Source organism: Lipotes vexillifer, unplaced genomic scaffold (assembly GCF_000442215.2).
Source record: "Lipotes vexillifer unplaced genomic scaffold, Lipotes_vexillifer_v1.1 scaffold250, whole genome shotgun sequence".
In the NCBI taxonomy this organism is placed as follows: domain Eukaryota; kingdom Metazoa; phylum Chordata; class Mammalia; order Artiodactyla; family Lipotidae; genus Lipotes; species Lipotes vexillifer.
The window spans coordinates 1,864,620-1,889,410 of NW_006785198.1; the positions used below are offsets into that span (position 1 = coordinate 1,864,620).

The 24,791-nt window shown below is 35.3% G+C and overlaps 1 protein-coding gene across 1 annotated transcript in view; it reads right to left on the reverse strand.

Moving 5' to 3' along the window:
• COL24A1 (collagen type XXIV alpha 1 chain) overlaps window positions 1-23,817 on the reverse strand; it is a 382,692-nt gene extending 358,875 nt beyond the window's left edge. The window contains exons 1-5 of the mRNA XM_007457245.1: window positions 23,813-23,817; window positions 23,422-23,453; window positions 14,110-15,461; window positions 6,967-7,020; window positions 4,170-4,223 (exon numbers count right to left, since the gene is read on the reverse strand). Of these exons, the coding sequence (XP_007457307.1) occupies window positions 4,170-4,223; window positions 6,967-7,020; window positions 14,110-15,461; window positions 23,422-23,453; window positions 23,813-23,817 (1,497 nt within the window). The remainder of the gene's footprint in view (window positions 1-4,169; window positions 4,224-6,966; window positions 7,021-14,109; window positions 15,462-23,421; window positions 23,454-23,812) is intronic.
• Between the last annotated feature and the right edge of the window lie 974 nt (window positions 23,818-24,791).

The following is a 24,791-nucleotide window of genomic DNA, read 5'->3' on the forward strand; positions in this document are numbered from 1 at the left end:
TGAACTGTGGACCCAGAAGGCATTTGGTGGCAAGAAAAAAGTCATTCTTCCTAGCAAATAGAGAAACAGAATTCACTTCCTTGTGTTGTTGGGTTTTTTTTGAAGACAGTATTAGTCTACTGATTTCAGCTAATGATTTCAGCTAAAGAACTCAACAGTCTTTTTTAAAATCAATTAGTCTTAATAATGCTGAAAAAATGCTATATTACCCACTAAATTTTTGTGTGGCATTTTATTCTTCTACTATTTAACAACACAGTTCTGAGAGGCTAGAGTTCAGTTTCACTCTTTATGGACTTTATATGTTACTATCAGTATCCAAAGGATAAGCTGGAACCTTAGAATGGACATATTTTGTTACTATTACTAAATGAATTCAGAAAGTCTTTAATTACATTAGGTTATTACCCTACCCAAACCCTTCCTCTTTAAGGTGCTGTTTCATAAATGAACTCCTCACTATGTTAGTAGAGACAAATTGGTGTAAGGGAGAGTAAAACAGATCTAATTCTGATGCCAGTTACAACCGTGTTACCTTGGTTAAGTACTTACCTCTCTGAATATGTTTTCTTCTGTGGAAAGTAGAAGGTAATAAAGCCTGCTCTGAACAGTACTCTTAACTGAAGTGGAACTGAATGAGATGGCATACATAATTAGATGCTTAATAACTGCTAGTTCTCATTCCCTTATGATGCCAGTGCCTTGTTTCTAATGTTAAGTCTGCTTATTGTTTCAGTTTAACATTTATTGAGTGCCCAACACATGCTGGGCACTGGGCTGGACACAAAGGCAAAGATGAGTAAGATCTGGCCACTGCATTCAAGTAACTCAGAATCTACTAAGGAAGACGAACAGATATGTGAAAACTCATTTTGCTCGAACAGAGTTGAGAACTACCAAAGATCAGTTTACACTTTTTGTCCTTTATGATAAATACTAACTTAATTGTAAAAGTATAACAGAAAATAAATTAATTTTTGCATCAATCTAGAGTATGCTAGCAAAATAAGCTTTATTCTTATAAACTTTTAAATAGTCTTATAAATGGAACATATTTCTTTACTATATTAAGGTATTTTCATTCATAAGAGCCACAAGACTTTTTTTTTTTTTTTACTTAACAAATAATAAATGTGATACTTTCAGTAAAAGTTTCATTTCTAAATAGCCTAGTTACCTTATAAGTAGCTCCTCCAGATAAGGAAAATAATGTTTTCTTAAGTGTCAACTACACACAAGTATTCTACGAGGTGTTTTACATGCTTCATGCCATTAACTTATATAAGGTATATCTTTTGGTTCTGAGACAGGCTGGGACCTGGGACTCTTTGCTGCAGTGCTGCAATGCCTGCACCTGGACAAACCTCTCCTCAAGCAACGAAACACAAAGACACTATCAGGGACTAAAAATAACTGTGTGCATGTACAATTGGGACAAATTATGGATAAAAGATACAAAAAGACCAAAAACACCCCCAACTGCCACTTTTGAAGAGCTGGGAGCAAAATCCAGGTACTGCGCATGCCCCCTGAACTCAACACAACCAAAGGGGTGGGCAAAACACCTAAGCCACCCCTCTGGCCCGACCCTTGGATACACCCCTACCCTCACCCCATATAAGGAACTAGCAATTTCTATTGATTAGGGAAGGCCAAGAACCCTGGTATCAGTTCTAACAATTTTTATAAAGCACATTAATCCAAATATGACTGTATAAAGGTTCCATAATCCATTGTATTTTCCATTTCAGTTAAACCTTTCTAAACTTGCAATTGCCTTAATTTGGTCTTTTCATAGGTTCAGGTAACCCCTTTTGAAACGGACAGATCATTTCTTGTGCAAGCGACCAGATGAATTTTTATACAATTTCCTTAGAGGCCAATAATTCTATGTTATTCTTGCTAAACAATAACTGAAAAGAGAAAAATGCTGAAAATGTCTTTATACTCTAAAATCCCTTAATCTAAAAGGGATTTTTGTTCTCTGAAGGAAAATAAATCCTGTGATTACATGTCAAAATTTATTGTTGAGAGCATGAAATTTGCATTTTTATTGCACTGTCTTGAATAAATACTATAAGAGGATTATAAAGTATAAGCCTTGAATGTTCTATTAATCCTGATTACTTTAAAGTGCATATTAAATATCTAGGAAAATTGGTTTCACAAACCACATGCTACAAGCTTTACTTGATTCATTTAAGACACAGTGGTGATTTTTAACACCTGTCACAATCTAATGTCCTCCACAAATATGTGCAGTTAAAACAAATCATGGTCAGTCTTGGCTATTTTGAACATGGTTATCAAATTATCAAATTAAATATGAATTAAAGACTAATATTCAGGTCTATACAACTAAGTTCCCAAGAGGTTCAGTTAGTTGCTTGCAAATTAAAAGTGGAGGTTTTAAAATCCCTAATATATGGGTTCATAAAAATATGTTATTGGTAAATAGTTATAGTCAAAATTATACTCACACTACTAAATATAATATAAAAGAGAAATCTTGAGATTAAGATTTCATCTCTCCTAGTTCATTTTACCAAAGACACATATTCATACCAGTCAACACTGAAAAATGTCCTGTTTTTAATCTTTGGACAATGAAAATTTTTTGTTACAAAGTTCATCATTTTCTCAAGTATTTTCTCCTGAATAAGTACACACATTTTAAGAAGTCAATTAAATCAAAGGCTTTCCACTATCTCTACCTTCATCTCTCCTCACCCTATTTTCTGTCTTTTTTGTGTAAGTATCTGTTTGCTACTGGCTAAGGTAGGGGAAGGGGAGGACAACACAAACCATGTGGAAACCCACCCCTCCCCCATTCTGTCTTCCTTCTTGTGGAGATCAGGGTGTTAGCAGGACGGCAAGCCCCCTAGAACTTCAGCTCTGTGGAAAAACACGAGCTGGGTCTTTACAACTACATTAGCCTTTCACTAAATATCCTGAAAGTCCCCCAAAAAGCATGAAGGCTAGGGAATCACAAATTTAAGAACAAACTTCTAATTTCTTTAGAAGGCATTTGTCTTTTTTCTCACTGTTACACATCCAGACTTTAGTTAAGTCTTTCTTCTCTCTGAGATATTTTATTAAACTCAAAAAATTGCTGACAGTGATGAGAAACTTGGGAAAATTTAGATTTAAAATATCTGTTATCATTATTATGTATTAATAATAATGATACTACTTATGACATGTTAACACTGTTAAGGGCTTTACTCACAATTTATTTAGCCTTCACTCCAGCTCTCTGAGGACATACTATGATATTTCCTATTTTGGAGAGGAAGAAAGTGAAGCTTAAAGCCGCTAAGCAAGTAATTTTCTTCTAGTCATACAAATCAAGAGGGCTAAAACCTGAACCCCAATCAGTTAAGACTCCAAAACCTGTGTTCTTAAACTCTATCCTATCTTAACCTGTATCTATATGGTAACAACTACATGGTTACTTTTGAGTGAGATAATTAATAAGCAGATTAATTATTAAGTTATTAATGACCCTAAAATATTCATGATGTTACTGGAAACCAAAACCCTAATGCTTAACGCATATATATAAATTTAATTATCTTTCCAATTCCATACCTGCTCTCAAGGTAACCAGCCTGGTATATATTCTTCCATCCGTTTTTTACTATACTCATACTACTATCTATCACACTATTATCTACCATGCTACCACTACACAACAATGTATGCTCATATCTATATATACAGGCTTTCAGGTTAGTTGTTCTCATAAAAATGAGCATCCTATAAGCATTATCCTCACAGATCTTTTTCAGGTAAAAATATTAGGTAAGTGTGGAACAGGGAAATAAATGATATTTTATTTCCTCAGTACTTATCTATACATTAAAATAGCCTTGATTTAAGGTAAATTACTCAAATCATAATCTGTATATTTCAGAGGTTTCCATATATTGCCATCATATTTTGACAATAAAGACTTTAGAATACCAAAGCAGGGCTGTGCTTGCCTTTACCACTAGCTATATATAAATCCAAGTGTGGTGGGCTCTCAGAGGAGCCTGGCTCTCTGCCAGGCTAAGACCATCTTGCTGAAGAATCATGCTCTGGAAATGACAGAGATCCTCAATATCCCAAGGTTGGCTTTTAAAAGTTAAAGATCTTCTTTACGATACTCACTAATAATCACTCACCTTTGGACCTGGTAATCCAGGTAATCCAGGATTTCCATGTGGCCCTGGTATGCCCTGCAAATAGCGAAGGAAAAAAAAACAAAAAAAAAAGAAAGTCAGATCATTCTTAGCACAGATCTAGATACAGACAGTGGTTATTATAACATTCAAATAAATATTATGTAATTCATTAAAATGGATATATTATTTTACAAAGTTCTTTATCTCTTCTGAGATCTTGGATGTTTCAGTCTTGGAGAAGACTAATTATAGAGCAGAACTGTGGTTTCTGTTTTTGCTTCAAAACACTGTCTTTGAGGTGTTTACGTCCCTTATTTAACACCCCTATCTCCAGCCACTTTGCTTAGTGCTACTTCTAAAAGCTGTGCAGAGTAAGAAGCCTAAAAATAACAAAGTGCAATTGTTTAGTTACCCTCCTCTCAACATATGGGAACCCTTTCTGCACTCGGGTTTTTGTTTACGCTGTCATGCGTACCTTAAAGACTTACCTCATTTAACCTTGCCCCCCTACACCTGCCCAAATCACTGTTCAAGCATCAACTGAGATACCACCTCATTTTTAAATCCTGGCTACACCAGCATGAAGGGATTTCTCTTTCCTACTCATTTCCACAGAAATTGGGGCATGTAAAATTTATTTGCAATTAGTTGTATATTGCCTTGGGATATTTCTGTCATTTAAATATTTTATTGCTATTTTAACTTCCTTATGACATATGTTTAGTATCAGAATTATTAATTCTTTGAAAAGAGTCTGTTTTTCGCAGGCTCAGCAGCCATGGCTCACGGGCCCAGCCGCTCCGCGGCATGTGGGATCTTCCCGGACCGGGGCACGAACCCGTGTCCCCTGCATCAGCAGACGGACTCTCAACCACTGCGCCACCAGGGAAGCCCAAGAGTCTGTTTTTAATATTACCAGTGTAGTACTTAGCACATAGCAACCTCTCAATGAATATTTGTCAATTTGGAGAGTTCCCTGGTGGTTCAGTGGTTAGGACTGGGTGCTTTCACTGCCGTGGCCTGGGTTCAGTCCCTGGTCAGGGAATAAAGATCCCAAAAGCCACACAAGGGAGGCCAAAAAGAAAAAAAAGGAATATTTGTCAATTTGAATCAATAACTGCTTCTATTTACTAAATACCTACTATTGTGCAAGTAACTGTGTTAATGCTTTACTTTTTAATTACTAATCCTTATAACAATCCTGCAAGGTGGTTATTTACTCCCATTTATAAATGGAGAACCTTAGGCTCACACAACCAGCAAGTAGAAGACTAAGATTCATCTCCAGAAGGTCTTCCAGGTTTTCCAGGTTGCCAGGCCTCCTATACTCATTTGGGCGTAGTACCACACCCCTGCGCTCTTCAGCTACACCTCCATCTTGACACATAAATCGTTATTAATTATCTATTTATCTGTCTTTTCACTTCTGAACTAATAAAGCATTATGTTTCAGAAAGGAGAGGGGTGCCGGCAATGCAAACACTGAAGGTATATCTAGCAAGATGAAAACTAAGGGCAAAAATTAGATTTCATGACATCTCATTCGTGTAGTCTTCAAAGACAAATATCAATAAAGCAGATGGAAACATTTATAAGGATTAACAAATGAGTTTTTGATGTAGATGTGGGTGCAATGGGTTATAAAGGATTATTTTACAAAGCTCAGTAGTGCAAGAGTGAGCAAGGACAATAACTTTAGGAAAAATTAGCATCAATGAAAGTTTGGGATTTTTAAAAAAGATGACTCGCTGGTTGTTGCCAAATAAGATAGAATCTAAGGAGAGAAAAAGGTCATGCTGTGGGAGAGAAACAGCCTTAATGGTGGAGAGGGAATGCAATTAGTGCAAAGGTGAACTCAGCCCCTCAGGGAAGTAGGATCCAGGGTCTCCTGACAGAAAAGTAGGAGCACAGAAATGGTCTGCTGGCTGGAAGAGAGGGGGCAAGTTTAGAAGACACTCTGGGAGGAATGTGGTAGGTCATCCAGTATAAAGAAAGAAATGTTGAACAGCTACAATGGAGTGAGCAATCATCTTCAGCCTCATATGGACAAGATCTTGATGTGAATAGGACCATTTAAAGTAACATTTTAGGGTGATTTTTCATTATATTGTTTATATGATAAATAAAAATCAGTAAAGAAAGTGGATCATTTATGGCATTTGCATTTGTCTTTATAACACACAATCACAATTCTTTTTCTAGCTCTTTGAAGAATTTCTGCTAGTAGAAGTCCATTCTTTTTTTTTTTTTTTTTTTTGAGGTTGGAAAGAAACTAATTCTAACACAGCAATAAATCTTTTGTTGGACCTGTGTAATGTGAGAAACTACTGCTTATCCTTAAGGCAGCTTTTTTCCTCAGGACAATTACTTTTTTACTTTATAGCTCCAATATTTTCCATTATATAATCCAGGAATGTACTATTTTAAGGCCACCCACTCTTTTTCATTTCCCAAAGTAAATGAACCCCACCTTGGACTATCAACTGCAGATGAGATCACTTTATAACTAAGAATAATGTTACAAATAGCACCCAAACAGTCACTAATCTACAAATTTGATTATCTTTCTTGAGCATGCTCACAGAGAATGCTTTGGGACTGGGTGTTCATACTCAAATAAAGAGCTGGCACGTATTCCCAGGTTTCTCTTGAATTGGCAAAGGTAGGGCTAATTTCCTACCTTTGCCAATCCAGGGCAGATTTCCAAGGGAAGTACATACTGTACAATACTAGGAAAAAACATACTGGAAAGCTACCAGTTCTAACAGCAAGTGAGAAACGGAGGCCATCTACTTACCCGTGGACCTCTCTTTCCTGACGGACCTGGGATACCTGCTGGGCCAGAAGGACCCTTGGAAAACAAATGCTGAGATATTAGACATGATAACAGATGCATCCTCTCTCACAAGTCTTGCTAAGAGTCTCACTCCAGGGCTCCTTTTCCATCCCTAGTTACCAGCTGATGATTTTCAAACAACATGAAACCCCTCACCCTAATCAGCAGGGGTGAGAGCTGAAACTCAAGACGTCCTCTTTAATCTGGCTAGATATGGCAGCAGGAAGTCTATGACTTATGGTTAGGGCCACTGTATCTGGTTTTCACAGGGACCATAACTAGTAGTTTCGTGGGTAGTTTTTTACCTAAATTTACTTTTACTACTGAAGGAGGAATTCAATTTAGGGTTTAGAGACCAACAACTACAGGTTTTTTCAAACACATTTCAAAAGAAGACTTGCCTTGAAAAATTAAAGCACTAACCATTTTATGTTCTTTTAAAAGGCTTATACCAAGGATCTGTGTAATGTGTTAAACTGTTACAATGAGATCCTTCTAGTATATTCAGTAATAAAGCTGCCTTACACAAAATGCAGCATACCAGGAGGTCACTAATAAGAGTTAAATGGTTTGTAAAAACAAAATATGAAAGCAAAAACAGGTCAATTTTTAAAGTATTCTGAGTTCTTTAAATGTCACTTATTAAATATATCAAATAAGAAATAGGAAACTACTACTTTGCTTCCTCATATTATGCCTTATGTCGTCTTTCTTGCTTTAACAATCAACTGTAGAAGCTTAAGTGTTCATTTGGGATACGGTTAATACATATTCATTCATTCATCTGTCCATTAATTTCATTGTTACTGTGCACTCTGCTGCCATGGCATTATTCTTGATGTCTACAGAGCATGCGCACATTCCATTTTACAAACATTCTTCATTATTGCAGTAAAAATACTACAAGTTTTGAAATGAGACATATCAAGGTTAAGATATTAGCCCTACCGTTAACAAGTAGCATGGTCTACTGATCCCCATTTTTATGTAACATTTTTCTCTTTGAAACTCTCCTTTATTAATGCTACAGTCATTTTGCAGTTTTCTAATGCTCTTTATATATTTCAAACTGTCCATTTTCCTTTTAATTTTTTCCTCCTCCTACTCCTTAATAAAAACCTTTCATGTATTCTCTAATACATGAATAGGAATATTCCTATTCAACCACAGAAGAGTAATATTTCTGTTCCCCCTCCTGAGCCATTCAAATATTCTGTGTCATTATTATATCACTAGCTTCCATCAAAAACTGACTTTCACTTATTTTCAAAAAAAATTAAAATTCTTTTCAAATTACTTCTGGTTCTGCTGTTATCATCAGAACTTACCAGCTGATGATCTGAAGTCCCCCAAAATAAGAACTAAAAATAAAAACTAAATGCAAAATTAAAACAAAATATCTAGTTTGGTTTATTGCCCTGTCACTCTACTTTGTGACATAAGAAAACACTACTACATTCACACTGAAAAAGAAGTTAATATTACAGTTAATGTTAGATACTAAGGAGAAAAGACTATATTTTATGTTGTGACTGAAATATTTGAATTATTTAATAAGCAATAAATAAAACTCAATTTTAACTTGTCTTCACAATTTTGCATTTCCGTATCTTTGAGAACAGGTTATTAATAGGCATTTTCTAGAAACCAGAGAAGGAAAGTAATTTTATATGATATGACTTTTTTTATGAATTATTTTTGATAAAGAAAGTACTAAAAAAGGCACTTTAACTTTCATGTTATTGGTTATTAAGAGAAAGTATAATTCAATTAAAAGAGCAATGGTATGGCAACCATCCAATCTAGATTTAAATCATGCTTCAATCATTTACTTGCTGAATGACCCTAGACAAGTCAGTTACTCTTTTTAAGCCTTAGTTTTCTCATCTTTATAATACTGATGATAAAAAATTTACTTTTCAGTGTTATTGTAAGCATTAAAGATATTGTACTATATAAAATACCTGTAACTATGTCTGATATACAGTACTTAACCAATAAACTATAGAGCAATATTTTAAAAGGTATGCCTGGGGCATAGGCAGTACTCAATTAATGTTAGTTATAATACTATTATTACTAGGGTAATATATATACTAAGGCAAATGTATTCAGTCCTTCTAAGAGATAGTAATATCTGGTCAATTAACCTTGGAAGTCCTACATCTAAAGTTCCCTCTATAATTCATTCACTCATTCATTCACTCACTCAGTAAACATCAGTAAACATCAAACCCTCCTGGAGGTGACAGTGAGATTAAAAAAAAACATTAACAAATAAACACATAATATACATTTTATTTAGTGATATGAAGAAAAGAACAAGCAACCGAGAGAGATCAACAGTGTACATAATTTATACTGTGGTATCAGAGAAGGCTTCTCTGAGGAAGTGCTAAGTTATATCTAAAAAATGAAAAGGAGTAACGAAAGAGGAGAAAATAAAATTCCAGAAAATAGGAATAAAATGAATTAGGGCATGAGTAAAATAAAACAAAACAAAGAAAAATTACAGTCTTATCAAGGAGATAAAAGAAACCCAACAGTGCGATTAAGCAAAAGTGGAACAAAATGAGGTTGCAGAGGAAAGCAGGGGCCAGATGATATACGACTGCATGGGTCATGATAAAGAGTTTTTAGTTTATTCTAACTGCTTTACTCTTCAGTCACTGAAGAGTTTAAGCAGATAAATGACATGATCTAATTTATATTTTAAATCGATCACTAGAGAATTCATATAAAAGACAGCAGAATGAGAACCCTCCTTCCCTCAAAACCACTGAAAACAACAAAAAACACCAAAAGAAGAAAACATCTCTGATGAAACAAGGAAAAGACCAAAACCACAAACCAAAAATATGAAAATTCTCTTCCAAATATTGAGACACTTTGGAGTAAGGAAAGACACTGAGAGATGACCAAAAACAAAAAGCAAACAAAAAACCTCTTCAGACATCAAAGCTTGGACAGGCTACAGATATCTAAAAGTATAGCAGTCCAGAAAGTTCATACCAACAATCCTTTAATAACAATAGTAAAGTTTAAGGAAATGGGAAAGCCACAGGACATATAATTCATGACCCTGTAAAGACCCAGTTCAAACAAACCGGAGTAAGGAAAGTAGAGCTGAAGAGGAAGAACCCATCATTTTCATGATCTACAACAAATCTCCTAACTTCAGGAGATTTCTGGTTGTGAGGGGGGTAGAAGACAAGAGCGTAAATCATCATATCACTTCTCAGAGCAATATAGAGGGCTTCACGTACATGAAAATGAGAGGAGATATGTTTCTGGATAGAGGACAAAATAAATATGGAAAGACGGTGTTGAAGACAGCAACTTAAATTTGATGTTGTGTACCACTACTTCCCTTTGCCTCTCCCTATACAACTCTGAAGCAAATAGTGACCCAGATAGAGTTGTCTTTATTTTTAAAATGAGTAATAACCAGAAAGAAACCAGCAAGGGACCTATGCATATTGAGGGGAGGGGAAAGTGTGAGGACAGAAACATAAATTAAAAGTAGATGAAAACTGTTTACCAGAATAGGAATCACTCCATGCAACAGAGAAAAAGTTCATATAGTTCACTATAGATTCAAAAAAATTTCAAGATGCTATTTTTCTACAAAATGAGAGCTCAAAGAAGAGTTATAAGACATTAAAAATAACAACCAAGGTAATAAAATGTGAGCCAGAGAGCTTAAAGATTGAAAGAGCAAAAAAGAAACAATTATAGATGAAAGCCAGGTCAGAAGCAATAAAAACTGACTACAACTGAAAAAATCAATTAAGGGATATGGATGTAGTTTAACTGAATTCACATAAAACAAAATGGAAAAATGCAATCACATGGACATGACTGTAGAGAAGAGAATAAATACTATCATCACAAAGGACATTTAACATATACTCGTATGCCTGAAGAATATAGAAAAATGGAAAGGAAAAATACCTGAGAATATAAGGAGAGACTTTTCTATAATAAGTAAAAATAATCTTCAGATCAAAAGAGTACCAGGAAACACTGACACAGAACCTAACAGGTTTAATGAAATGAACTTCAAAGATAACAAAAGAACTGCATGGGCATACAGAGGAAAAACAGTCACCTACAAGTAGGCCAAATCAGGCTGGCTTCAGACTTCACACAGTAACACCCACTTCAAGAAGCAGTGCAACAGTCTCTACAAAGTTCATCATTTCATCACCATTCACTCTCTCATTAGCTTTCTAAAATCTACCTTTAGACTCCTACACTATGCTGAAGTCAGATTCTCAAAGTTCAATAATGACTTTTCCCATCAGAAGATCCAAAGGATTTCCTCCACTTTTTCTCAGTCCTCAGCTGTAGCTTTCAGCACTGCTGATCAATTTCTTCTCAAAACTCTCATCTTTGGCTTTTGTGATAGTATACTGTATTCTCTCCCATCTCTCTAACTACTCCGTCACATTTCTGCTTTTTTTTTCTTTCTTCTATAACCACAAAGCAAACATGGCTCATGATTTGGCTCTCGACTCTATGCCGAACTCCTTTCCCTGAAAATTATCTGACTCTATACCTTCAACTATTGATATAATATTGACGGGAAAACTCCCATACCTATACCCCCTACTTTGACCTCTCTTTTTTACTTCAGCTTCTTCAACTCTTCCAACAGCTTACTGATTTGCCAACAGTACCTTAGATGTTTTAACTTGATTTCTTCTCCTAAAATCAACTTCCTCTCTTAATTATTCGTTTTAGTAATGGTATCACCATTCTCTCAATCCACAGGCTTAAAACCTTAGAAGCCATCTTGTATCCTCTACATTTTTACTTGGTCCCTAGGTCCAATTAATTTCCTAGGTTTCTACCAAAGCTTCCTTCAAAATACCTCTTGAATTCTACCTTTCCTTTGCATTTTCACCGCTGGCATCCTAGATAACGTCCTAGCCTTGTAACATCCAGATGATAACAGGAATTTCCTGTCTGCTCTGAGCACTGCCACCAGATTGACTTCCCTATTCATGCCTCTGCTTAGAAACCTACAGAATTCCCCACTGAGAACAAGATCAAGTTAGAACTATCAGTTTGAAAATTAAGACCTCTACAACCTGTCCACATCTACCTTGGGTCTTATATTTGTCTAACATTATTCAGCCTAATATCATGAAAGAGTTTGAGCTTTAGAGGCAGAAAACCTGGGTCAAAATCCTGGCTCTACCATTAATTAGCAATGTGGTTATGGACAAGTAAACTAATTCCTCTGGACCTCAGTTTCTTCACCTGAAAAATGAGGATAATAATACCAAACTTACAAAACTCTTTTAAGATAACAAACATAAAGGGCATGGTAGAGTGCCTGCTACCATGGTAAAAACTCAATAAATTAAAACTATTTTGGTTATAGGTAACCAAAAATTAATAAGAACTCAAATGATAACTATTTTGCTGTTTCTCCTACATAAAAGATATGCCAGTTCCTTTCACCTATCAAAATCGTATCCATTCTTTGAGGCTGACGTTCTGAAAACTTTGTCCACAAGAACCTATCCTGAACACATTCAGCCTTAAGTGATCTTTCATAGGGATCCCCTCAAAAACTATTTTTCTTACCTTTGAAAATGTGTACTCCATATACTTAGTTTGTATCTCTCAGTGACATTTAATCTTACTTGACCCTGAGATATAATTATAAATGAACTTCCTATGTCCCCGTTACCACAATGTAAGCTCCTTCTGAGCAGTAACTCTGTTATACATACCTTGTGTTTCTGCTTTGCCCAAGCAGAGACTAAGTTAGTATCTGTTGAATATAACAATGCTGAAACAACTATTCTTGAATTTAGAGATGAAATTAACACTCACCTCTGACTTTTTTTGAAGAAAGTAAATAGCTTACATAACTGTTTGTTTAATATGGGCTGCCTAATGGCTCAATTTTATTACTAATATGTTGATAATTGTCATAGCTGAAAAGTTTCTCTATATTATTCAGATTTTATTAAATCCTTTAAACATTCACACTAATAAGAGTTGCTCAATACCTATCAAATCACTGAGTAATAACCACAAAAGAAACACAAGCTCAGCAAGTGGTGTCATCTCCTATTCTATGATTTCTGGAACTAAACAAATGATTCAAATTTTATTTTCATCAAATAAAGGAAATACCTTAAGATATATTTTAGTCTGCTTGCAACTGAAAAAACAATTTCTAAAAACATATAAGTTGATTGTTTAAGGTATTCAAAAATATGAAAGGCAAAAACATAATGTTCCTAATGTGATTTTAAATAGCTTTAAATGAATTTTAAGTGATTAAAAATTTTTCAAATGTCCATCTATAATTGTACCTACATGACAAAATAATTTCAGAGCTAAAAAAAAATCAGTCTATTATCTCATAGTTTTACTTAGGCATTATTAAGTAAGTGACTTGGCTTTTTTTCTACTGATGGGCTGACTGGCTATTTTTGTATGAGGCAAATGGAACTTTTATTAATCCATAAATGTAAATTGGCTATATCATGAAAGATATAATGAAATATGTTACTGTTTACAATTCTAAGTGAAATATTTTAATTTCTATAATGTAAGGGTTTGCTTTTCCCCAGTGACTCACTATAAAATTATCTCTATCTAAAATTTTACACTCTATTTTAATTCATTTTTGATATGATTTTGTTGAAAGTATATGTAATAATGTATTTAAAGTATTTTTATTTAGTCTACTATAACTTTCATATCCTTCTCTTAACATGACTATGCACTAAGCCTATGGGTATTTTTCATAAAAAAAGAAGGCTGATCTATATTTAGCAGTTGAATTCCTGATTGAATTTCACCTGAACAAGAAAAACATATAGTTTACTCACCACTTTACCAGAATTAAGTAAACTTTTCAGCCTTCCAATAAAAACCAAAAAAAAAAAAAAAAGTACAATATTTGACCCAGGGTTGCATTCTGGTTGGATATATTATAGCAAGCATAATGTACTCATTGTAAGCCAGGGTACATCTCTAAGACAGATGTGTTCTGTACTGTTCAGCCTAGGGAATTCCTTTCAAAATGTTTGGTAAATTAGTGCATTAAGACACATTTTAAAAACAATAACTTACGGGAGGTCCAGTGTCCCCTTTTGGCCCTCTTAGATTCTCCATTTCGAGCATTGTATTAAGATCCTCATAATAATAATAATAATCATAAAGCTCAGTTTCATAGCTATTTTCGAAGGGATAAGTAGCATCAGGATCAAATTCACCTTCCTTCCTTAGATCAAGGTGATTATCCACAGATGGCTCATCTGTCACTCTGTATAAGGTTGTGTTTAAAATCTGTCGCAGTTCCATAAGTTCATTAGTGTGTAGATTTGCTGTGATAGCTTTCTTGAGATTCTTAATTGCATCTTGTTTTATATGTGGAAGAATAGATGATATCTTCTTAAATGGTGACAGACCAGCTACTTTATCATTATGTTGTGTGATATTGTCCAACACGTTTAGAAGAGAATCAAATTTCTCCTTGCTATTTTTCCTTGGCTTATTGAGGCTATGATGTGTCATTGGCAGGCTTAGATTTGCCTGAGTAAGTTGCTCAGTGATCATTTCTTTGGCCTGAATCACATGGTTCACAAGAGCCACAGCAGAGACATTCCCTGAACGAAGAGAAGTTAACTGAGATCTTGATATCTGGTGTTCTTGTTCTTTATGCACTGCCGTAGAATCATTTCTGGAATCTAGAATGCTTCTGCCTTTGGTAAGTGTGTCCTCCGACAGTACTTTTTCACCAAATCTTTTGGGCAAGAGAGAGTTTTCTGGTATCTTAGCTGGTACGACAGTTGTATGGAGAAGGCTTGTCTCAGGGAGACACTGCTGTTTCACATATCTGCAATAGTTTGCAGATGCTTCTGCTGAAGGAATAATATCCAACTGACATACTATTCCTTCAAAATGGACAGAATTATTATTCATACTTCCCAAGGTAAACACACTGTTAGAATCAAAGGTCTGAACTTCTGAAAGAGTCTCTCTGCTAAAATATTTCTTTCCACATTCAGCAAACATTGAGACAACTTGATAGCTAACAGCAATGGCAAATGTGTGCCATTGCTCATCGTGAACACTATAGTTAAAAAATACAGACTGCTTTCCTCCAAGGTATACCACTAATTTTTTAGGTAATAACTGTACTCCTAATTGCAATCTATTTTTACTTCTAATGCTGAAGAGAAATGCATTGTTTACTCTATGAGACTGTAAACCAATTAATATTGTAAATGGCTGTTCTAAGTTGACTGGTAAAGTTTTCAGGAGAGGTGACTCAATATAAGAATCATTTGTTAAAAGGACACCCGATTCTGTTAAATGGACCCCCTGAGGTAATGGTGTAGATGATGATGGTACAGCAGTCACTGATGATGAATGTCTTACATCTTTGCCTCCAAGGCCTAGTTGATGAAGAATATCTATGCCTGGAAATTAAAGAGAGAGAGAAAGAGAAAGAAAGAATCTTACTCTTATGCATTCATGTGTTCATATAAATGTTTGAATATACCTACAATCTTCCTTGTAGGTATCAACAGTAATCCCCAAAATAAACATGCTCTAACAATAACTAATTTCTAGGTAATGAGAGGTATGGAAAGGGAAAATAAAACATTGTACTCATAATCTGAAACACACACATACATACACCCCAATATCCCTAAACCCAAAATTTAATAAATGTTCTCTTATTCTTCCCAATTAGGAAACTTGTTACGCCAATGAATTACATGTTCAAAGATTCCCAGATAGTCATTTATATCTTTAATTTAGAACTTAAAATTTTATGACTTCTGTGTTAAAGAGAAACTAGGGACATACTTACAAAAAGAAATTTTTAATTTGGAACCCATTTTATAAATTAAGTTCACACAACCGTTTAAACTATAAATTTTCAGGCTGTTTTCCGTTTTACCTTCCGAGAATTTACAGGTCACATAAGAGCTCTCCCTATGCCTAATACCTTAAGTGTGTGCTATACATAAAGTACCCAGTCACCCTGAAAACTCCTGGACAAGAGAACTTAAATTCTTACTGTTGCTGATCATTGTATTTTTTTCTCTTCCTTCCAAATTTCTCTCTCTTCCATTTTTTTTCTCAGTCCTCCAGAGTAATTGTTAATCCAAACAGTTTGCAGAGTTTCTCATTATAAAATATAGGTTTTATATACATTATATAATTATGATTTTTCTGGTTTTCATTGTAATGTTATTGATAGTATACTGCTTATCTCCCTTACCCAATTATAAACTCTTGAAGACAGATTCTATGTCTGCTTCCTTATTGGATATCTACTATACCTGCCTTCAAATAGTTCTATAATTTCTGAATGAATGAATCTGCCCCACCAGAATCTAATCAGATGTGACATTTACTTCTAGAGTTCTACAACTCTAGGACTTGTAAAAGATAATAAACTTCTCAAGGATACAGAACAGCTTGGTCAGCCATGTGATCTTTATTATTCTTTGGGTTATAAATCTCCCATTTGTATCATTGTATGTACATAATCATTTCCAACAAGAAATGTTAAAGAACTGTTCATTCATCACTATGATAAGTGAGGAAAAGCAAAGATTTCTGAAGATTAGCCAGCAAGATTACACATCATCTTAACTTTCCTTTTATAGGAAATTAGTAGATATTTGATAACTCACTTTTATTACAAATCGTAAATATAGTGGCAAATGTCCACCAAAATATTCCTAACAGCAGTTATAAATTATATGCGTCTCCAGGAATTTGGGGAAATACTTTAAAGAGGTCCCATAAAAACACACAAAAAAATCTTTGACTTCTCATGTTTTAAAATTATAATTTTTAAACAAATTTAATTTTACTCCATAATATGGCTATTTGTTTTAACATAAAACATGAATTACCAGCTAAATCACTCCTAATCTTCAATGAAAATTTACACTTCTGAAACATAAAATGCTTAAACTGTGACTTTGGGTACTCTTGACCAATGCTAATTGCTTGTAAGGATATTCTCAATCCAAGAAATAAACTATGGAAGAAACACTGCTAATGTGAAAATCACAATGCTTAAAATATATATAATAATAAAGTATGGGAAATATGATCTGGCATTCTATGATGCCAGATCAGCTATTACATAAAGGAAGAGTCAAAATTATGTGGTATGATATCTAGGGCTGCTACTTGCCCAAAGAAAACCAGTCTTTGTACTTAACCCATACTATGTACTGCCTCAAATTTCTGATTCTATTAGAATGAAATTCTATTAGAAAGTATTATTTTAAAACTTTAGTATACATACATTTTTGATATTTATATATATATATACATGTACACATATATATATGCTTCCTTCAATTCTAATATATATGTATTCTAATATATATGTATACATATATATTTCCTTCAATCCTATTTCTGAGTTTTAATGACAAATAGCTAGGATTTTTTAAAAATCAAATGTTTTAAAGCATTAACTACACAAAAAACTTCTTGACTGAACCTTCCTTGCATTTCTAAAATAAAATCTACTTGTTTATATTTTATTTTATTTATTTATTTATTTTTGTAGTACGTGGGCCTCTCACTGTTGTGGCCTCCCCTGTTGTGGAGCACAGGCTCCGGACGCGCAGGCTCAGCGGCCATGGCTCACGGGCCCAGCCGCTCCACGGCATGTGGGATCTTCCCGGACTGGGGCACGAACCCGTGTCCCCTGCATCGGCAGGCGGACTCTCAACCACTGCGCCACCAGGGAAGGCCCTATGTTTTATCCTTTTAATACCTTACTGGATTCTTCAAGAATATCTTATGTAGACTCTCTGCATCGATATTTATGAATTAAGACTGGCCTGTGGTTTTCCCCTTATTTCCCTTACCTTTATCTGACTATAATGTTCAACTTCATTATTTTTTATGGCCCAGAACAGTTTAAATACCTTTAAAAAAATTTTTCAGAAGATAAAACTCAGTTGTAAACCAAACTTACGTTGGCTTTTTCATTGATAGCTCTTCATTCACCTTCCTAATTTATTCTACATTGATTTATTCTACTTTTCAACTACATTTTGAATCAATTTTTTAAATTTATATTTTTATACGAAATAACTTCCTTCTAGGCTTTCAAATGTATTACTCAGAGATCTTCATGTAATATTCCCTTACAATTCCTTTTGTTTCCCTATTTCTGTGGTTCTCTATATAATTTTCCCATTTTGAATATTTTGCTCTTTTTAATAAGTGGCAGAGTGGCATTCAAACCCACTCTGGCTCTAGAACTCTATTAATTTATTTTATTTTTTTATTTTTGGCTGCCTTGCGTCTTCATTGCTGCATGCGGGCTTTCTCTAGTTGTGGCGAGTGGGGGCCACTCTTCGTTGCGGTGCGCAGGCTTCTCATAGCGGTCACTTCTCTTGCTGCGGAGCACAGGCCCTAGGCGTGCGGGCTTTAGTAGTTGTGGCATGCAGGCTCAGTAGTTGTGGATCGCAGGCTCTAGAGAGCAGGCTCCGTAGTCGTGGCTCACAGGCTTAGTTGCTCCGTGGTATGTGGGATCTACCTGAACCAGGGATCAAACCCATGTCCCCTGCATTGGCAGGAGGATTCTTAACCACTGCTCCACGAGGGAAGTCCTCTATTTGTTCTTTAGTATAACTATTGCTTATTTCAAAAGTATAGCCTTTGGATTTATCCTTTCTACTGTTTTTGTCTGCTTTCTGCATCATTAATTTCTGCATTTATCTTTATTTTCTTTTCCTATTTTCATTTGGTTTGATTCGTTGTCTAGTTTCTGGCAATGAGCACTTAGTTATTTATAGCACTTAAGCAATAAATTTCCTCAATACTGCTTTTGCTATATCCCATAGATTTTGATATGTGATATTTTCATTTTGTGTGATATTTTCATTTTTGTAGTTTTCTAGAAACTACGCAATTTTTACTTGTATTTTCCCATTGAACCAAATGATTTAAGAGGAAATACAAAATCTTCCAGTTAGAAGGGTTTTTGTTTGTTTTCTAATTTTGTTAGTAAAATCTAACTTAACAGAATTGTGATCAGAGGACGGTGTCTAATTTGCACTGTTTTTGAAACTTAGCCTAATAAATGGTCAATGTTCAATAGAGTTTGATAAGCACTTACAAAGGTATTTCAGGGCATAGAATTTAATACCAGTTGGCTGAACCTCGTTTATTTTATATCCTCTATACCCTTATTTTTATACAATTAATCTTTCATAGACTAAGAGGTAAAGAAAGTCTCATCACTATTATGTCTTTTTGGTCTTTTATCTCATGTGGTCTTAACTTTATGAATATTGTTATGATTGCTATGCAGAGATAGTCATAAAATTCATATATTTATTGGGTACTGCACCTTATCTGGGATTAAGACCCCTTGCCCCACTTTTTGTTTGCATTTGTCTGATATACCTTTGCCCATGCTTTTATTTTCACCTACATTGAAACACTGCTTTAGGTAAAGAGGAAGGAGTTTGATTTGTGATCTAATCTGAAAAAAATTTTTTTGAATATAAAATTAAATCTATTTAGTTATTGATGTGGTTTAATCTGTCATATTTCATGTTTTCCAATTTTTAAAGTCACTATGTGCTTTGTTTCCTTTGCTTTTTGTGCTTTGTTTACTTTACTATTGTATGTAGTTCTTTTGAAATTAGAAAGGTTTGTATTTTTATTCTAAAGTTGACCTTTAAAATTATAAATGTATACAATGTCCCTAGTCCTCTTTAGACATATTTTTCAGTGAACAATGTTTCCTTTTCTTTTTTCTCCTTTTTCCCCCTTTACCACCTAATATTAGTCAATAGGATTTTCTTAGTATTTACCTTTTCATTATTAAATACTATCCTTACAGTATTTTTTATTTGATTTATAAGCTTTGGATAATTTTTAATTCCCAGCTTCTGATAAGCCAATCAGCAAACTTAATTTACTTCCTGGGTTTTTTTCCCCTTTCCTCCCATTTTCTTAGTGGTTGTACCATTCTTACATTGTTAGTTCATATGGTATTTAGATCCTGTTTCATTCCCATATTTTCTTTTGTTAAATAGAGCCAGTCTTTTGTAGCTGTTTTCTCCTTTACGTTTTGCTGAAGTTTATGTTCTATTGGCTTCATCAAGAAGGGTTCATGAGAACTTTTCCTGACTTAATGGTTAGTAGCTTTGTACCTTAATTTTCACGGAATATAACATTCTTTGTTGGTATTTTCTTTCCTTGGATATCTTGCGGTTATGGTTCCACTGTCCTTAGGTGTTGAATGTTAGGACAGAAAAATCTGAAGTCAGACAATTTTTTTCTCCTTCTAAGTGACTCGATTTTTTAACAGCATACCCAAAAGATCTGTTCTTTATCTTCAAAGTACAGCGATTTTTTAATTATGATATGGCTTCATATTGACCATTCTGGATAAATGTTTCCAGGCACACAGTATGCCCACTTGTTGTACAAATTCAAGTCTCGTTTTTTCGTTTTGGGTTTTTTTTTTTTAACTTCATGAATTACACCCTTGAATATTTATTTTATTTTATAGTTTCAATTTTCTCCTTCAAAAATTCCTATTGTATGTTGAATCTCCACTGCCGTCCTCTATATTTCTCTGTAAATGTTCCTTATCTTCAGTTCCATTTGTTTGATTTTCTCGTATCTTTGTGTTTCCTATGTCTTATCTCTTCATGTTCCAATTTCATTTCGATTTGTAAAAGGGTTTTTTTCCCTACCACTTCTTTTGAGTTTTACAAGCTCACAGTTCATTTCCTTTTAATATCTTACCATCTCTTCCTTTTCCTGAGTTCTTATATTTCTGCTTTATGATCTTCCTTCAGAGGTGATTTGTTTTTAATGTATGCATTCTCGTTTTTGCTGTTTTTCCATACATTCTACCTTGTTGTGTCTTTCTATGTTAGTTACTTATGGTTTCATAGCCCAGCAATTTACAGAAGGATGCTAGGAGAGAAGATGGAGGGCCATGCCTGCCAAATCTCAAAACCCAAAGGTTCCATTTCAGCATTACCAGAGTTTCCTTCTCAAATGGTTCCTTGATACAGCCCCACCTTCTTCTCTGAACCAAACCCAGTCCAGGAGGACTTCCACAGCCAGCCCCACTCACAACTCCTCTCTCTTTCCCCTGTATTCCCTTCCAATGGCATATACTTCAGAATGAATCCTTCACCTTAGGAAGCAGATTTTTACATTTTCTGAGCTCTGTCCCCACTGAGCCATTTAGCTATTATCTGTGATTCTTTCTTATACTTCCTTCTGGGCAGCTTCGGCCCTCCCCAGATCCTGTGACACTTGTTTTGTACAAAGGCTAAAGGTTAAGTACTTCAGGGTGTGCTTCTCACCTTGAGGAAGTTGGCTTTTGCTGGTGCTTTCTGAAATCTTACTACTGATTTTACTCCATAGGGCATCTGCTTTTCTCAGCAGATTTTGGGAGTCTGCAGATTATACCAGTCCCCTAGTTTTGGTGAAAATGCAGTTTTCAGGTTCATTTATTATTTCATTCACCTTGTATTATTAGTATGATATCCAGAAACAGAAATGGAAAGAAAGTATCTCATGGTTTCAAGTTTATACTGAAAGTCATTTCACAGATGAAGAATCTGAGGTCCAGAGAGATTAAGTAACTTGGTCATACAGCTGATGAACAGTAGAAATGGATTTCAGCACAATCAGACTGACTTCAAAGTCTACCACCTTCAAAGTCTACCTGCCACACTGTCTCACAGCCACTGTATTCTCCATACCACCTCGTTTCCCTTGGCAAGCCTAATCAATCATGGCAGGGTTATTTCTCCCAACAGAAATCTCACAGTGGAAAATATTCTCTAGGTAGCCACCAGAGTTGGTATCTGATGTGAAATCTAATTGTTACTCTAGTTTTACCCTTTCACATCTCACTGTGAATATGTTTAGCAAATCCTTTGAGTAGATGTTGACTGAAGAGAACACAGGCGTACCTCAGAGATATTGCAGGTTCTGTTCCAGACCACCACAGTAAAGTCAGTATCAGAATAAAGTGAGTTACACAAATTGCTTAGTTTCCCAGTACGTAATAATTTATGTTTATACTATACTGTAGTCTATTAAGTCTGCAATAGCATTATGTCTAAAAAACAATGTACATACTTTAATTAAAAACTTCTTTATTGCTAAAAAATGCTAACCATCATCTGAGCCTTCAGTGAGTTGTAATCATTTTGCAGAACAGTATCAAAAACACTGATCGCATGCTTCCCTGGTGGCACAGTGGTTGAGAGTCTGCCTGCCGATGCAGGGGACACGGGTTCGTGCCCTGGTCTGGGAAGATCCCACATGCCACGGAGCGGCTAGGCCCGTGAGCCATGGCCGCTGAGCCTGCGCGTCCGGAGCCTGTGCTCCGCAACGGGAAAGGCCACAACAGTAAGAGGCCCGTGTATCACACACACACACAATAAAAACACTGATCACAGGCCATAATACATAGAATGAAAAAGTTTTAAATATTGTGAGAATTACCAAAATGTGACACAGACATGAAGTGAGCAAATGCTGTTGGAAAAATGGCACCAATAGACTTGACTGAAACAGGGTTGCCACAAACCTTCAATTTGTAAAATATGCAATATCTGAGAAATGCAATAAAGTCAAGTGCAATAAAATGAGGTATGCCTGTAGAGAACTGTTAAGGATAAAAAGGCCCAGACAAGAGGGGTGGGGAGAACAGGAGAAAAAAGAAAATGTCTTCTATCAGAATACAGACTTTTTACATTAATTTAAGCCTAGCCCTGGATACCACCAAATTGCAAATTTAAATTTAGATATTTGGTACTGATGAATATAGCAAGAAAAATCTTAGTTGTCTACAGTAAGTTACTTGTTTCATGAGTGGCTCTAACCAGGAAATCAATGTAGTTTGTGTCACTTAGGAAATTAGTTAGTATTTAAAGAATACTCTTTATCAACAGGCACTTTATTAGATGGCTTACACTGTTTAAAGAATAATAGCATTTATTAAACTGTTTCTATGTACCAAGAACTATGCTAAGAATTTTACTGTATTAAGCCACATAATTCTCATAACATAATGAAGTATGTGCTATTGTTAATCCATCTGACAGTTATAAAAACAAGTCACAGAGAATTTAAATGATTTTCCCAAGGTCACCCAACTAGGAAGTTCAGAGGCAGAATTTGAATGTAGGCAGTTCTCTAGAGCCAGTCTATTAGCATGGCAACTTCTCGGAATGCATGTGTAGCCTGATGGCAGAACTGACTGTATCTCCACCTATTTGCTTCTTAAACAGAATACATCATGGTGTTGCCAAGACAACGCCTTGCTCTTTTAACTATAAACATCAAGCCTAATGACTTCATCCAAACCATGGTTTCAGTAACCACATATGCTGACTCACAAACCTCTCTTCTGGGCTTGAATAACCAATTGCCCACTGAATTTATCCAGTAGAGGTTAGTTATCCCACGAGCACTTCTAACTCAATACATTTCCCCCCAGATTCATTCCTCTTCCTTTAGTGCGTTTCTCAGTGAAGATCCCCACTACCACACCAGGAGTCTGAGTAATATTTTTATAGCGTAAATTATATCGTGGCATTCTCCTGAACAAAATTCTTCAATGGCTTCCCATCACACTAAAAGTGCAATCCAGAGTTTTACGGGGTACATAAAACCTGTGTCACCAGCTCCCTTCTTACCTATCTCATCTCTCCCTTCATTTCATCCCACCTCTGCTCCATCCAAACTGGTCTTTTCTTATTCCTTAAAACCACTAAACTCATTTTTAACTCACAGCATTTGCGCTTATTTTTCTCTTGGCTTAGAATGCTCTAAACCCTTAGTTCATTCTGATCTAGGCTCAAATGTGACCTCCTCAGAGAGGCTCTCCCTGGCCACATTACCTAAACTATAAAACAGTTATCCTCCTTGCCCCAATAACTCTCTAACTCTAATGTCTTACTGAGCTTTATAATTTCTTCCTAACACTGAAAATTTAGGGGAAAAAATGTATGTATATATAAACTTTATTACTTGGCTCTCTAGTTGAAATGTAAGTCCTTCAGAGTAGACCTTCATCTTGTTTTACAGTAATATTCCAACAACTAGGACAATGACTAAAAAAAAAAGTAGGTCCACAGTATTGCTTGAATGAATTAATCGATCCAGTCATCTAACCCAGAAACCTGGTAATTATCTTTGATACTTCCCTTCCCGCCCATTCTCCATATCTATTCAGTCACCAAGTCCAACACAAGCCTTAGTTCGGCTCTCTGTAGTCAGATTTTAATATTAGCCTCCTAATAGATTTCTCTGTCTCCTGTGAGACATCCCTGTCCCATCCATCATCCACACTGCTGCTAGAGAAAGCTTCCTAAAGCACAGAAGAAAATGAACATTAGTTCATGACACTCCTTCCTACAACAACACATCAGTATTTCTTACAGCTTTTAGTACTAAACTCAATCATCTTATTTCTGCCCTCAGGCCCTTAATGATATAACCTCCTGCCTATATTTCTAGTCTCACATTCCATACCTTCCTAATAAACTTCACTGCTTGGCAATATCCTGTGCATATTATCACATATTATTGCTGGGAAGGTTGGCACTGACCATGATTCCACTGGGAAAGGATAACTGGACACTCCACATAAGGACTTTCCTAGACTCGTCTCCCTGAGTCTCTTCTCTCGACTGATTTTAATCTGTATCCTTTTGCTGTAATCTACCATAACAGAGTATAACAGATTTCATGAGTTCTGTGAGTCCTTC